This window comes from Melospiza georgiana, chromosome 6, assembly GCF_028018845.1.
Source record: "Melospiza georgiana isolate bMelGeo1 chromosome 6, bMelGeo1.pri, whole genome shotgun sequence".
NCBI lineage: Eukaryota > Metazoa > Chordata > Aves > Passeriformes > Passerellidae > Melospiza > Melospiza georgiana.
Genome location: NC_080435.1, coordinates 54,767,219 through 54,783,606, shown reverse-complemented (window position 1 = coordinate 54,783,606; position 16,388 = coordinate 54,767,219). Strand labels below are relative to the sequence as shown.

Here is a 16,388-nt window from a genome sequence, read left to right as displayed (position 1 = left end):
GCATAGGGAAAACTCTGTATTTCATCCATCAGTGCCTCACCTTATTTTGCATCTCAGGCTTGTTTTGTGCCACCAAGCCAGAGGCTAAATGCATTCAATATGCATATTATTGCCATGCTGACATGGAACTCAGTAGCCCTGAAATGTCTCATTTGTTTCTTTGTGGCAAACATAATGGCAAACATAACCATAGTTAGAAAAGAAGGAGAAAATAGCAAAGGATGCAAGTCTGATCAGCAAACACTATACAAGGGAATATTTAAACAAATTATCAGGTTTGTCAAAACTGGGATGGATGGATGGATGGATGGATGGATGGATGGATGGATGGATGGATGGATGGATGGATGGATGGATGGATGGATGGATGATTAGCAGCTTGATTTTAATTTCAGAGCATGGTAATATTGCCAGGGTGGGGGAGAAACAATGAAGACCTCCAAGGAGAGGATGAGGTGGCTGGCAAATAAATAAAAGAAAAAAAACTCCTTGGGTCCATTCAAGATGGTGTTAGAGGCAGCCTTGAAGAAGAGTGTGTGCCCAGCCTTGCTGTGCCCAGGGCTCAGAGGTCCCACAGGTCACCTCATCCTGCCACAGCCCCACTGAGATGTGCATCTCCAGAGGACAGTGCAATGGCACCAGTGCAGAACCAAAGGCCATGTGCAGAGCTCCTCATCAATACATTCTCTTTTTGCCATCATGTTTGTGGAGGTTTTCCCTTTTGCTTATATATATTTGCTCCTCGGCATGCTGCTAGTTTTTTTTAATTTTGGTTGTTTTTATTTATCTAATCCTTGCTCTGAAAAGCCCACAATGTATTGAATCACTACATGGTTTTGATTCTGTATTTGAAGAACTGTGACTTTCTGCCCACAGAAATTAAATTTAGATGGAATTTACAAGTTAGTAAATATAGCTGGTATTCCAGGGTATCAGCAAAGGGATCCTCCAGAAATTCTAGATGCCATATTCCCTTGCATACAACCAGACACAGTGCCAAATATCAGTAAACAAACACGGTGCACTCTTTTCCAGGGATAAATCAGAGGGATTGAAAAAGGCACTCTTTTTAACCCATGCAGTCAAAAAGCTATTTAAGCATCAAACTCCTGCTCTGACTCTCCCAGTTCTCCAGCTGCAGAATGAGGAGGAAGGAATTTACCCCACCTCTTGTGAGGGTAAGCAAACAGGGCATGGATGCCAGGCTGTTAGGGCTACCCAAGGAGAGAAAAAGAGGAGGGGAAAACTTCCCACAGATCTGCCTTTTGGCCAAATGGCTGGAAAACAGAGATGGTGTCACCAGAAGCACAAGGTTTACATTAACCCTGCCTGGAGGCTCCAGCCAGCACCAGGAGCTGAGGACCAGGCACAGCTGCTGTCCAGCAAACACAGAAGTGCCACAGAGAAATGAATGTAGCAGGTTGCCATGATGGACCTGTGGGGCCCAGGGCTTGATTCCACTTCCTAATATTATTGTGGTTTCAGACCCATTTTTAATTGCTTTTTCTCATCAGGGAAAACAAGTGTGTGAGCTGCAGGTCTTTGTTCTGTAAACTATCAAGTGCTAAGAGAATATAAGTATTATCACTGCTATTTATTTCACCCTTTGGTGTTTTGTCTCTCTTTCCTGATTGGTTTATGATGACGGATGTCAGAGCTCTGTTCCCAGTTACACACCTCCTGGGCAAAGAGACAATGCAATGTGACATTTAACACAGTGTACCAGAGACCATCCTCCCTCTGCTGAATACTAAAATCACACACACATAAAAAGCACTTGTAACAATAGATGTATCTTTTATTCACAGATAAAAACGGAAGCAAGCTGTTATAATACATATTTATACAAAGGATTTGAAAAAACCATAAAAAGGAAGATGATTAGAAAATATGATTCATTATGAAATGTGGTATTACATACACTATTAAACCTTTTCAAAAGTATTTGTTTGGCAACAATTTATCAATAGTTTCCACACTTAAGTGGCCTCCTTCAAAAAAGCACAAATCTCATGCAGCATGTATAAACTTGATCCTGAGGGTTTGCCTTCCTTAGAAAAACTGTAAAAAGATATACTATTTGTCTTAAAAGTTCAAAATGCAAATGCTATATTTATAGTCAAAACTATATAAAAATATGGACCTAACTTAACATTTACAAAAACTTTTTGCTCCTTTTTTTTTTTTGCTTGTTTTATGGTTTTGGTAATAAACATAATTCTCAATTCCTGCAGTCAGAGAGGAAAAAAGAAAACCAAAACAAACCACAGTGCCCTTTGTAGACTTCCTCACATTAAGTTTACGACTCCAAAAAAGACCAGGTCTGTGAAAAGTGAGGTTAGTAACCAAGGAAGTAGGTAAGCAGTTAATATATATCTATATATGTATATATAAAATGGAAAACAAACATTTATTTTGATCTGGAAAAGTAATAATACAAAACCTGAAGGTAAAACAATCATTTCAAAATGCCATAATACTTCTTCTCAATAGATAAATGTTCATAAAAATATCTTGAACCCTAACCAAGAAAACAATTATAATACAATTTTAATTCTGCTACATAAAACAGCTTTTCTATGAAACAAGAAGGCAAGTTCAGGTATGAAAACATAATTTACTTATTGCTTTTGCTACAATGTCGTTTGTTTTTACATATAGTCATAAATACACTATACAGTATAAAATATTTCGTAGGAATACATTTTGTGGTCTGCTTAGGTTTGCTGGCTTTAATTCTAGCACCAAATACAAAAATGAAAATCAAATGAACTTTAAAGGCACTTCCATTTCATGTTTGTTTGTTTGTTAATTAAAATCAGGGTTTGTACTAAATTTCTTCACTTCCCTCTGGTAGAAGCAACACTTGTTCCTACTTTTACCTTTGTACAGCTCAGGTCACGTTGAGGCACCAAATGATTTATGAACATTCCCCACTCCTCAGCTGTTTCCTTCTCTTACAACATTCATTGTTGCTTTTTAGTCTTCACCTTTCCTCCTTCACTTCCCAGCTACTTTATCCTTTTACTTCTTCATGTCAGACGTCCCAGCCTCACTTCCTTCAGTCCCTTGAGAAACCTCTCCTCAAACCTCCACCTCCCGCACGGCATCCTGCGCATCGCTTATCCCGATGTCGAAACACGTCACTATCATGATGTGTGACTTGCACAGGTTAACACACTGCTCCAGCTCCTCTGTCACTTGTTCCAGTGCCTCCAGGTACTCCTGCGACTCCTTATCAAGATCAGGATCCACTTCAACTGTCAGACAAAAAAAGTACTGAGTAAGAGCAACAGTTTATCATAAAACGTCATTCTATCACAAAGCAGCCAACGTGATAGAGTAAAATTTAGTTCCTCTTGAACTAAGAGAAGTAAGAGAAACAGCTAATCATAAAACATTATTCCATCACCAAGCAGCCAACATGGTAAAATTTAGTTTCTCTTGAACTAAGACTTTTTTCCCCCACTTTGTTCAGCAGATATAAAACTCTACCTTGAGGCTTCAGTTATGCACAACACTCAGTCTGGGAACAAATCTCATGCCTCAATTTCCCAGCTATAACATGGATATATGGAGAGATTTTTTCCTTCTTTGGAAAGAATAATAACAAAAGAATAATAAAAATAACATTTAATATTAATGGCACCATTTAAATGTTCTCTTCTGGTTTGTTTAGATGGGTTTTTTTGTTCAAATAGCATATTACAGAAACACAGATTGAGTCACAGAGTATTTTAGGACTCAATTCAGCAAAATATCTTAGCAAATGATTAAGTTCTTCAGTGGGACTGCTGACATGCTGAAAATCTGTTAGAGGTTGATCATACTCCTGTTTTTGCAAAATACTTACAGTCTTCTTTCCACTTATTTGGATCCATCATCAACCTGCACTTTGTCTCTTCCAACTCTTCCTTCAAAAATTCGTGCTTTGCCTTTATTTCTCGGATTCTCTGCTGGCGCCTCTCCAGTATCTTCAGCTTGGTATGGAAGTACATCAGACCCTTTCAAGACACAGAAAGACCATTCCATGAATTTTCCTGTTGTGAGCCAGCCCATAACAGCCTGACAAAAATTGCTCCCAGCTCACTACTCATAAGATTGAGCAGGTGGGTTGTTTTATTTGGTTGTGAGGATGGTGGTGTTTTTATGGGTTTTTGGGGGGTCTTTTGATTTGAAGTTTACATTAATGGATTCTAATCTAGAGAACTGCAAGCTATATCACTTGAGCACTTGTTGCACTTCTCTGAATTAGCAAACATCTCTGAATACATTCTGAAGTTACTACTGTTTGTAGATAATTCTTTTTCCAGTAGTGAAAATGATAAACACAGCCTAATGATAATGTGAGAGTTATATTTAATACTAAAACATGAATTCTTATTTTCTAAAAAGCATTCCTACCTTCTCAACATCCTGGAAAGGCTTTACAAAAGAAAGGGGAAAAAGGCATCAGCAGAACATAGAATTCTGGTCTCTAAAATAGAATTAGCTGAAGTGTTTTCCAATTACAAGTAAGTCAAACTCAGTATATCCTTGATTTAATAGAATCCTATCATTTACATAAAGAGTTAATGACCCTATGGTTGAGGGAGGCTGTAAGGTTCCATCAGCCAGACTAGGGATTATGAAGTCTTCTCATAATGTATTCATTGGTAACTTCCATTTACACCATCAGTCATGTTAGACACAATTAATTTTAGACAGTAATCATTTTCATTTTCTGTGTTAAGGGAACCCCAACATATGAATTCTAAAATTAATAATTACAGTACTTTAATTGCACTCAATTTCCTGAACACCATTCTGGCATTCAAGCAAGGAGTTTGTCTGTATATTGTAATTTAAGTTGTCTACAGTTGTAAAATATGTGCTGACCTCAGTTTCCTCTTGTCTGTGTCGCTGTAATCGTTCCACATCATCAATCTCATAAACTTTAATTTCAAATGGCTCTTTCAAAGTGCCTGGCAAAGGTGGTAGATCAACCCATTGGCCAGTGACACTGGGTTTTCTTCCTAAGGAGGCAGCATCGGGCAATGGTGCAGGAATCAGTCTGCGACGCTGGAGACCTAAAACACAAAAACAAACATTCCTCAGGCTCCAGGAGACTAACACACTGCAGAACTCACTGCAGTGGATTAAAGAAAGATCTAGGTTCTCAGTGTACTTAGGAAGAAATGCTTTTCTTGATCTTTTCCTTTTAGTAAAATACCCTCAGGCTGCTAATTGAGTTACTGCCTTGACAAAGTAGGCTTCACTTGCTTCCCAGATGGGAGCAACAGCAGTTCCTCTCCCAAAGCAGATGTCTGAACATCAGTTCTTTATTCTCTCCTTGCAGAAATATTTCTGCTGGATCGATTTTTCTTTGGTGGACTACAACGGTGTTCATTACCTTGCAAAGGCAGTGAGATAGTGAATAATCTAAAACTAATACTGATAATGACTTAGTTACCTGGAAATCTTCTGCTCCCCCACTTAAAGCCAAGCAAGGCTACCTAAGATCCCTGTCACTGCCCTACATCTTTGCAAAGCTCAAACAGTTCCCTCCAGAACTAACTGCTATTTTAGGGTGCTAAATAACATCAGTTTTCAGTGATTTGGTGGGACTGAGAGGCATCCAGAAGGCATCAACCAAGCTGCAACTTGAGCCTCTAATGTTGAGACATCTCACACCTTTCCACCAGCACCCAGAAGCTCAGTGCATAACAAAACTCACCAATTCTGGGAGCCTTCAATATAATGCTCCCAGATTTTCCAAGAAAATCCTACTGCTCCATTATCCTTCTGCTAGAATTCAAGTTTCATGAAGCAGAGACTGACATATCCTTCAGAAATGCTGATGCTTTTGATTGCAAGAGTTGGCACTCTAGTGCCCAGCATGTATTGTGATTATTCTCTTACTATTCTCTAAAACTCTGACCTTTACAGTACATGACTCAAGCATGGGTACATGCATAGAGCTGCTCAGGCAACATTAACAATCTTGCAGCCCAATCCTTAACAGGAGGGCTGAAGGCCACCAGAAACAAGCTGAAATGACACAAGGCAGCAGTAAATTTAAGCTGGCTTTAGGGGACTGGTGACAATAAATTTAGTAGTTAATTGCCTCCTCTTATTAAAAATAACTCAGAGGTGAAGATTTTCATAAGGGAACACATCAAACAGACAAGGCGGCTCTGCTCAAAGGACAATGCTGCCAAAATAACTTCTGGGCTAAGACCTCTACAGGAGATGTAAGCACAAATCAAGGCTGTCAGATAAGCCCTGTCATGAACTCCAACACGAAATCAAATGAAGACAAAATCCCAGCAGGCACCCGCAAAGCAAAACACCTCCACTAATATCCCAAAAGTTACCTGCTTTATATATTCTTAAGAAAAACATCTCTCATTCTTAATTGTATCCTTGCTGATTTCTAAGTAACAAGAACAAAATGGGAATGTTTTCAAAAGGGGAAGCCTTGATTCCACTTCTACAGAACCATTCTCACAACCCAAATCCATTCAGCCTGCAAAGCCACTGCAGTCCTGTTGGACAAAGCCATACACTGTAATCCTGACCCTGTAACTGCTGACAGGAGATCCCTCATGGAGGACACCAAACAGATGTGGTCAAACATGCAATACGCAGGCAAACTTCATCTCCTTCCACTGTACAAGCCAGGGTCAACACCATTTCTCCATTACAGGATAAGGAAACAGGTTTACAGTGACATACATGGCAGTAGGATGTGTCCTTAAATCCAGAGACTCCAACATAGTCTAGTGTTACATAAGTCACTCCAAGAATATCTAATAATGTGCAAAGATTACAATTTTTTTAGAACAATAATAGGTCTGAACCAAACATTTCTCGTAAGAAATATTTGATGCACTTCCTGGCAAGCCGCATTTCATGCATAAAACACATTATTTTCTCAAAGTCTACAGCACTCCAAAAAAGTAATACATAATTTACTGATATAGAGCAATTACAACTGGAAAAAGAAATAGTTTGTCATTTTTAAAGACTTTATAAGTATTTCCTGGGGCAAAAACAAATACAAATCCATCAGTGGGTAATGCCTTCTCAATATGTGTGCAACTTACACAGCTGTTAATATTGATTTGTGGGAAAGGTTTAAGAGGCAGATATGCTACGGAAAGAGAAGAGCAGCAAATGTTACACTAAGTTTCCAAAATAATTTATCACTTGCTGAAGCAACTCAGTTTCCTTCACCAGAAAGCCCCACGAGATCGACTTCATTCATTTGGTTTTACTGCCAGGACTGAGCCTCGTGGGTATCTACAGGGATTGCAGTAATTGCCATGTTCCAACCAGAAGTTCAGACCCAGCACATTGCTGGTATTAGTTCCTACTGTATTTCCAGCAGTCAGTATGCCCAGGCTGCTGCAGGAGGCTGCTGGTCCTGATCTACATGGCACTGGTTGCCATTGGTTCATTACAATACCACAGGATCTCAACCTAGATCTGAGAAATGAATGCTGTAACACCAACCACATGAGCCAGATTTTAAAGCTGACTACAAATACACTTGGGCTGCAGCTGCACTTACATGAGCACCAGCAGTGAGAGCAATAAGAAAAGGCACCAGAGGGAAGGAAAGGGGACCTGGCCCCCATACGCCCACCTTTACATGGTGTGGTCAGACACAGTGAGCCAGAGTTGCCTCTTTCAAGCAACTTTCCCAGTCAGTTTCCTACTGTGTATAGTATCCACACACACAGCCTAAAATTTCTTAATATAAATACTATTAGAGTGCAATACAATAGTGTTGTGATTAGCTAGTAGCATTCACCTAAGAGTCACTGCATCTCACACAAACACCCTACTGCTCTATGCCTTACCTTTGGGTAATCTAATGCATATTTAGCAATCCTCATTAATTCACAAACACTTTTCTCCCCTCCCAGCCTATTCCTTTGTTTCTAAATTAGCCTGTCTCTCTGGCATTCCCTCACAGACACCTAGGAGCAGAGCTCCTCCTCTCCTCACTGCCCTTCCTCTCACCAGTTTTCCAGGATCACTCACTCGATCCTCACAAAAACTCATCAGCACTCAGCCAGCACCTCACTTTTCCCAGCCCACCCATAACACCCTCCTATTTGGGCCACCCTGGCCCTGGCCCTGCTGAGGGAGGAAGGAATGTCCCCCACCTGCCGGCAGCCACCTGCTGCCTCCTCCCTCGCAGGGAGGCTGCCAGCACCCCGGGGCACCCACACCTCTCCTGCCCTCTGCACCACAGCACCTGTGTCACACCTGCAGCTTTGAAGTAAAATAAATGACAAGTACCTGCTGTCACAGCAATATACATGCACACACAAGTGCATGCAGCCAGTCCACCTCCCTGCTCTGAGCTCCCTCCAAGCCTCCTCTCCTCTCTGTCAGAGATGCCACAAAACGCCTCCATCCTTGGGATGCAGTGCCGCACCAGGGAACACCTGGCACCAGCGAACACCTCCATGTCTCACCTGTTGACCGTTTCTTGGGGGATTTAAGGCTCCTCATGCGGCCCGGGGAGGACATCCCGCTCTCGCTCATGGAGTCGTGTGCCGAGGAGGCGCTGCCGGTGGCCTCGCTGTCTCGGATCATGCTCTCGTAGCCGCTGCTGCCCCCGCTGTGGTAGAAGAGAGCCGTCCTGCCCATGGCTGGCGGCAGCTCCCCGCTCAGCACGCTGCTGTTGTCGCTGCCGTGCCCGCTGCTGTAGCGCTGCGGCCGCCGCGGCGCCGTGATCTTGCTGTAGGGGGACGGCAGCACCGGCATCTGCGACTTCTCATCGCTGAGGTTGATGCCGCTGTCATTGCCGCTGTCAGAGTCGGTGGAGCCTCGGAAGTGTCCCGCCTTGGCAGAGCCGCCCGACACCAGCTCGTTCACGCGGCTGTTGGCGGCCCTCATGGCCTGCTTGGTGCCCATGATGGTGCCGCGGCCGGGCTTGCCGCTGACGGACTGCACGGAACGGGGGGCTGCCTTCCCACCAGGGGCCAGGCCAGAGCCCTTCCCTGCAGGCTGTGCCAGGGACTTCACAGAGGAGCTGAGAGCCTTTGACCCACTGGCAGAGAGGCCCCGGGTTTTATTCCCATTGGCTTGCACCTTCTGGTTAGCTGTGGGTTTGGCCTGGTTGTTTTTACCGGGAGCAGGGGCGGGGAAGGGCAGAGGTAAACCCATACTGGAAGCAACAGGAGGGACCCCCAGCCTGGGGACAGAGCGCCCTGCACGGCTGCTGCCAGTGCTCCCGCTGTCCCTCACCACGCTTGCTTTGGATCCAACTGAAGTCAGGCTGTCACACCTCTCCAGAGACATGTGGCTCCCGTATCGGTGCACAGTTTCACTCTTTGACGCCTTCACCTTTAAGCTGGAAGTCATCTTGGGCAAAGAGTGGTCACCCTTCAAGTTCATTTTGCAGCTGGCGCTTTCACTAAAGTAAGAGCCAGCTTTCAACCGCAAATCTGCTTCGTCTTCAGCCTTTGGCGTGGCAGCTCTGGCAAAGTCCAGGCCAGAAGCTTTCCCCCCACCGTTACCCAGACCAACAGGTTTCTGCTCCAGGCTCGATTTACGCACAGGAGGTGTTGGAGGTGTTGGCCCACCTGGTCTGGGCAACATGGTTGATTTCTGTGGTGCGTTCTTCTTTCCTAGGGACGATTTCAAGCTGCCAGTTGCCAGGGGAGCATCTGAATTCCCTCGAGTCACACACTCTGGCAAAGTACTGTTAGCGTGTGACACTGGCGTAACTCCCAGCGTGGTGGCTCCTCTCTTCAGCTGTGGCATCTTCATCGCAATTTCTGACTTCTTGGCAGCTCCGCTGGAGGATTTGCAGGCCATTTCACAACCATCCACAACCCTCTGCGAGCAGGCAAGCATAGTCTGTGACTTTGTTGGCCTGGACGCTGTGCCAAAACCCTGGGCAGCTTTTTCTGGCTGCTTCTCAGTACCAAACGTGTGAGGTTTTGGAGACAGCAGCGACTCTGCAGGTTTTGCTTCCAAGTGATAATCGGTGCGTAACAGCCAAGGATCTTCAAATATACCATGTGGATTCTGCAGCTCTTTATAGCTGAGGACAGTATTATTGTGGATTGAAGAAGAGGTAGTTTTTGTTTTCCTAGGAAGACTAGAATGTATTGTTTCTATCACAGGCGCATCACGAGAATTACTAAATTTGATTTTTACTGGCTGATCAGTGACACAAAAAGCACTTTTTATCTGAGATGCTTTGGTAGTTTCAGAGGTTTGAGGGCTTTTACTGATGCCTGAGGAAAGCTTGCTGGAACTCAAGCTCTCACTCTCCAGCTCAGAGAAGCAAAATCCACTGTCATTCAGAGCACTTTTCAGGGGGACACATAAATGGGAGGAGTCCAAGTTGAAGGGTTCCTCAGACTTATTACAATTGTAAGATGACTGTGCGACAAAACTGTCACTAGACTGGGCTCCATCACTTTCAATTGTACAAATGCTGACTTCACTAAGCCACGAACTGATGGAGGAACGTCTGCTGCTGGTAAAGGGATCCTTAGCAAAGGGCACAACAATATCAATATTTACACCAGTAGAAGTCTCCTGTGAGGTATAAGCATCAAACTCATCATTTATGCTGCTGATAATACTGACCGGCCTCGAACCCGATGCAAGGGCCTGAAGGGAGCAGTCACTGTTAAAGCTAATGATACTGGAAGGTCTCCCATTATCCATAATTCCACTGATAGAGAGCTCTTCCACCACTGTGAAAACAAGCTCATCCTCTCCATTCAGCTCAACAGGCTGCTGCAAAGTCACTGTGGTGGTCAGTATATCCCGATCAAAGCATTTCCCTCTGAATGCTGACCTGAAGCTGTGTACCTCTATCGCACCTGACTGACTCTGGGTGTTGCTACCAATAAGGAATGTGCTTCCTAAAGGGTTTTGCTCAGGTTTGTTTCCCATCTGTTTGCTCATTCCCACAGGAGGAGTCCGAACTGCATTGGTATTGTCTGGCTCCAAATTCTCAGCTTTGGAGCTTGGGGAGTGTTCTCTCTGCTGTGGAGGGGGAGGCGCTGGGCTTGGCAAGGGTCTCTTCACATACAAGGACTTTTCCTTAGTGACACATTCAGCTGTGCCCTTATTCTGCTCTGGATTCCTCAAAGGACTACACCTTGAAGTCTGCAGGGAATCCGTGATTGTCTCTCTCTCCCCCTCTAAGACAGAGTCTATTATTTTGTTGTCAGCTCTGCTCTGCTGCTTGGAAAGCTCTGCTTTCAAGTGAGGTGTGCTATTTTCTTGACAGTTGCCATTGCCACCCCTTGGTGCAACAGCCTGGAAAGGAAGGTTATATCCTTTTTTGGGAGATGCAGTTTCTTGTGGAATCAGTTTCTTAAATCCTCCAGAAGGAGAGGATACTTTCTCCTTTATCAACTTAGACTGTGCATTTTCTGTACTTCCAGGAACAGGACTACAATTGGACCCAACAGAGATTTCTCCACAAGCAAATTTCATGGGTTCCTCACTTCCATCAATGCACTCTAACCTTTCCTGCAGTTCAGCAAAAGTGTTGCATTTGAAATGGTCCTTGTCAGAACTCCTACTAATAGCAGAATTGTCTTTATTTCTCTTCTTATTTAGGGACGGGATAATGGGAACAAACTCTGGTGGACCTTCATTATCTGTCAATTCCCTGTCGGACAAAGCTGCACCATTGGGACCAACATAGATGACAGTATCACAAGACTGTTCACTGCTGGAGGAATAGTCAGGATCACTGGATATGTTCAGCACAGGAAGGTCAGGGTCAAGGGCAACAGTTCGTGGGTGGAATGGTCGCAAATGGGGCGGTCTCCGGACGTGTCCTTCTTCACACGAACTCTCTCCTCCAGACGAGCTGGATGCATACTGCAAATGACAAGTAACAGTAAATTTATTAGTAGCAATTAATAAATAAGTATATACATGTACAGAAATTGATTAAAAGGTCAGGTTGCAATATAATCTGTGCTTTGTGTATACTATCATAACTATATCTAGTGGGAAAATATTAGAGGGGAGGGTAAATTGAAATAATGTGCTACATAGATTTTACTGTATTAGTAATAATATAACAATCACACCTTTTCAGATAATTTCCATTAAATATTATGCATTATCTTTCTCCTCAATAGTTTTCTGTTCCTCCTCTATTGATTTTTAATTAATACTGATAGAAGCTTTTGAGATAGTTCCACATGTAAGCAAAGAAAGAATACGTGTTTGAAACAAAAAGAAGGGAATTTCAGGATTAAGGATAGGGGGCAGGATGATGGCTCAGTGCCAAGTCATTTGTCAGTTCCTCTCCTGAGATTTTATGCATTTTGTATTACTTCCTACCATCGAGAAATCCCATGTTCCCCTACTGAGAGGTTAGGAAAACTCATTTTCAAATGAATTAATTTCTGCTTGTTTGTGAACCAACCTTGGATTTCTTCTTTCTCATGCGGTGGATTCGCGATGCGAGCTGAACAGTTGTGAGAGTCTCTGCATAATTGGCTGGGGAGTCAGAAATGTGTGCAATCATAGTAGTCCTGCAGTTGATATTCCCAAGTGATTCCCTCAACAACATTGTCAACTTGTTGTCCCTGTGCAAAAAAATAAAAACACTAGATTATTTAAAGAAACCACCACCTTTTTTTTTGCAGAATTCTACACCACAAGCTGTGCTTTCACCCTCATGCACTCGTGATTCATGTAGATAAGAAATATGCTCCTGTTATTGACCACACTTAAAATGTGTCTAAGTGTACACATACCAAGGTACCAATATTTTAATTTATCTGCCTGTGTTTTTACAGTATGGTAAGTCATTCTGTTGTTTAGAATATTGTAAACCAATTGACTGATAATTAGTTTTCTCAGGTTTAGGTCATACTGCTCATGACTGCTGTATTTTCAGCTGAACAGACTTAGTACCTGGATAGTTACACTCTGTGAGTTCTATGCAAACATTTTAACAATAAGAAATATAAGAAGTCAACAGAAATGGTAAGAAATCTCTAACTGGACGTAACAATGTTAGATATCAGAAATACAAGTGTCACCCCAACTAATCTACTTTCCTTTTTGCCACCTGTGGTCTGCTCTTACATAGCAAAAGGGAAGCAGAACTTATCTCTGAAGGCCTTCCTGGTGATGTAAAGCCTCCACTGTGGACAGTAAAGCTGACAAGACAAGTGACATTTTGTCCTCCACTGGTCTCCAAGACATCTTTCCCCACAGCTGCTTGGAGTAGGAAGCTCCCTGCTCCCTGAGCAGTTCCAACCTGAGGGAACTCCTGTCATGTCTGGTCACTAAACCACAGTAGGTGACCAAGTTGAGGATCTGCCCTTCCCTATTCTAACCCATCCATCCTCTACTCCATACACAAGCCTAGCAAGTAGCCTGAGGAAAATATCTCTCTGTCTAATACAGAGAAAAGAAGAAAAACCACCTGTTTGAGATGCATCACTAGATAAATATGTGAAATGACATGATTGATAATGCATTATAACTTTGTGCTGTTGTTAAGACAAGCAGCAATTAAATTTAAGGACTGAAGGCCAAGTTCTGGTAAGGGTGCTTACAATGTGGCTGTTGTCTTTAAGCTGGGGCTCCCCACAGGTGTGTTAGACACAAAATTGTTGTCACAGACACTCCACAAAGGAACACACCTAAACATTCACTTCTGCTAAACTAATGTGCAACATGGTGGTCTTTTATTTTTAATTTAAAAGATGTATCATCCAAAAAGACACACAGAAATAACAACCTTTGATGACCATACTTGATCAATACTCAATTATTTTCCAAAATTTCAGTACAATTTTTACAATTCCAAAAAGAGGATAAAATCCTATGAAATTTGTTTTCAATGATTCACTAAGTCCAGCTGGCTGAGATCAGCCAGAAATTCCAAATCCAGGAAACAAAGAGAGAGAAGGAAAGAAAACATCTTCGCCATTTTTCCCTCACTTTTTTCAATAATCAAACCCTCCTCAACACTTCACCCAAATTCAGTAGGCCAATATATCATTTTTGACCATCTAACTAAGAATTTCATGTTACCTGAACATTTGAAAACCTGTGTGTATGTTGGTATGGAAAAGCAGACAAATGATACGTGCATCTGTAGGAGTGGCTTTAAAAGAAGGTAGATCCCTCTCTGCCTTCAACTTCATATTAGGTGAACAGTAAATTGTTGATGCAATCCATTTCTCAGGTAACACCAGCCACAAATTTAAGATAATGCAGAGTTAGAATCCACTTACTTATATGGCACATGCTTAGCACCATTAATTAAGGCCAAAATGACGTTGCCCAGGGCAGAGAGAGACAGACACAGAGAGCCTCCTCCATCTCGGCTCTTGCTCAGCACTTTTTCACAGCTCCCCAGATCAATGAGATGCAAACGACTGCGTCCTCCAGACACTAAAACAAAAAGGGGAAAAACAGTTGTACATCACGTTCTTGCATGGACTCAAGCCAAACCTGGTATTCAAAATGCATTCAAATGAGGAGAATAATGAATACAGCATGGGATAATGGCTAAATTCATATTTAATTGTAAGGAAACCAGATATTAGTCACAGCTACAAAAGTTAAAGGTGACTCAACTGGCTTGAGAGTTCATTTTTTTCTTTTTAACTTAACTGCAAATTATTATTAAAACTAATGCAAGACCACATCATTTAAAAATAAACAATAAGGTAAGAACATTCATACTTCCTCCTTTGCCACTCTTCTCCATGCGATACTGGTATATGTGAAGAGTAAAGAGCATGTGTGAATTCCTCCTATCTTCCTCCTCACATTCAGGCTTGCTGGTGCTCCTGGCAGCAATTGCAGCATCAAGGAAAAAGGCAGCTTTCTCTGCTGTTGGGGCCCTTAGCTCGCTTTGGTTTTGAAGCTTGAATATAAACAAGAAAATGACTAATTAGCACAGGGGCATTTTTTTATTATTTTTTGCTGAACATGCTAAATCTCCAGGGCACTAAGAGAAACAAATATGTACACCATGGGAGATGAGCTTATAAATTAAAAGCAATAAATTTTTTTTACTGGCTTAAAAGTTGTCATAATTGTTGTCAGATAAAAGGAAATAAAAAGTAGAAGAAAGTCAGGCTCAGAAAAATCTATGTTGTGCTATTCATTATACCTGGGTTCCACATATTGGATCTTCTCTCAGATAAACCCCAGGAGACTGGCCATCCTGAAGGCTGCCAGTGGCTACTTCAGCTAACAAATCCTTAAGGTTTTCATCTTTGCCACTGATCTCTACAGCAGATACTCTAATAGAGAAACGAGTTCCAGTTTTTTCTTTACGTTCATTGATCAATTTGAAGAGCCAAGAAATTGCACAGGGGATGATACCAAGGCTTTGTGTGGAGTTATCTTTCCCAATCATGGTAAAAGATTTTCCTAGAATGAAAAGACAAACATAAACACAATTAACCTTTCTTGTACAAGGCAGTATGTCTTCATATTGCTACCTGATATCATCATGGTACATTACACATAATGCCATGTGCTGCACAGATAAGGGAAAGAACAGATGAAAAAATTCAAAGTATTTAATTAATAATCCATTACTATTTATTCAATTAGGCTTGCAAGTTTTGCAAGCCAGACCCACAGCAAATTAATGTAAAAAACATCTCTGATCTTTTGATTTTCATCACAATGCACCTACATAAACTTGCTCTTGAATAAGCTAATCTGATGCTACATTTTACCTTTTCAAATTAAAACTTACAATCACAGTGTAGAAATAAACCGTGATAAGTTTGCAAAGCTAATTAAAAAGAAATTCTAATCTATTCATATACTCCAGGTTTATTGTTCCAGGAGCTGACAGCATGTAATTACCAGACTGACATAGTAATTAACTGTAACGAATTTGGGAGCTCACCAAGCTTGACATGACCAAAGCAAAATATGCAACCATCTGCACCATTCACAACAGACTGGATTACTTCTGCTACTGTTCCAGAGCATACCTCAGCCTGAAAGAAAAATTGGAGACAAATAAGTGAAAGAGCATATACTGCTGTGGATTTTACTGTTCTTCTGTAATGAAATGAATGACTCAATATTTTTGAGGCGCAATATTCTCCCCATTTTTATGGCATCAGTCCTATTATTTTAGTAACTATGCTATCTCAAAAAATAATAAAATATGCTACTACAGCCTAAAATAGTTTTCAATTCTATTAAACCTATTCTCTTGGAATATTGATTCTATGACTAATGTAGCAAACTGAATGCTATCCAACCAGGCTTCCTGCTGGTATAATAGCTTAGCCAAGGCTATTCAGTAACAGTAGCAACTCCACTGAAATTAAGCTACTCAGGAGTGCTCAGAGGAATTAAAAAGACATCCATACTGTAGAAAATGCATTAAGATCCCTGAATAAGAT

The 16,388-nt window shown here is 41.8% G+C and overlaps 1 protein-coding gene across 1 annotated transcript in view; it reads right to left on the bottom strand.

Annotated features, from left to right (window-relative positions):
* Positions 1 to 1,802: 1,802 nt before the first annotated feature.
* KIF26A (kinesin family member 26A) overlaps positions 1,803 to 16,388 on the bottom strand; it is a 94,559-nt gene continuing 79,973 nt past the window's right edge. Inside the window, exons 6-15 of the mRNA XM_058027014.1 lie at positions 15,881 to 15,974; positions 15,128 to 15,390; positions 14,695 to 14,878; positions 14,241 to 14,400; positions 12,413 to 12,575; positions 8,472 to 11,856; positions 4,879 to 5,069; positions 4,405 to 4,425; positions 3,854 to 4,004; positions 1,803 to 3,260 (exon numbers count right to left, since the gene is read on the bottom strand). Coding sequence (XP_057882997.1) covers positions 3,085 to 3,260; positions 3,854 to 4,004; positions 4,405 to 4,425; positions 4,879 to 5,069; positions 8,472 to 11,856; positions 12,413 to 12,575; positions 14,241 to 14,400; positions 14,695 to 14,878; positions 15,128 to 15,390; positions 15,881 to 15,974 — 4,788 coding nt within the window. The 3' untranslated portion in view covers positions 1,803 to 3,084. The remainder of the gene's footprint in view (positions 3,261 to 3,853; positions 4,005 to 4,404; positions 4,426 to 4,878; positions 5,070 to 8,471; positions 11,857 to 12,412; positions 12,576 to 14,240; positions 14,401 to 14,694; positions 14,879 to 15,127; positions 15,391 to 15,880; positions 15,975 to 16,388) is intronic.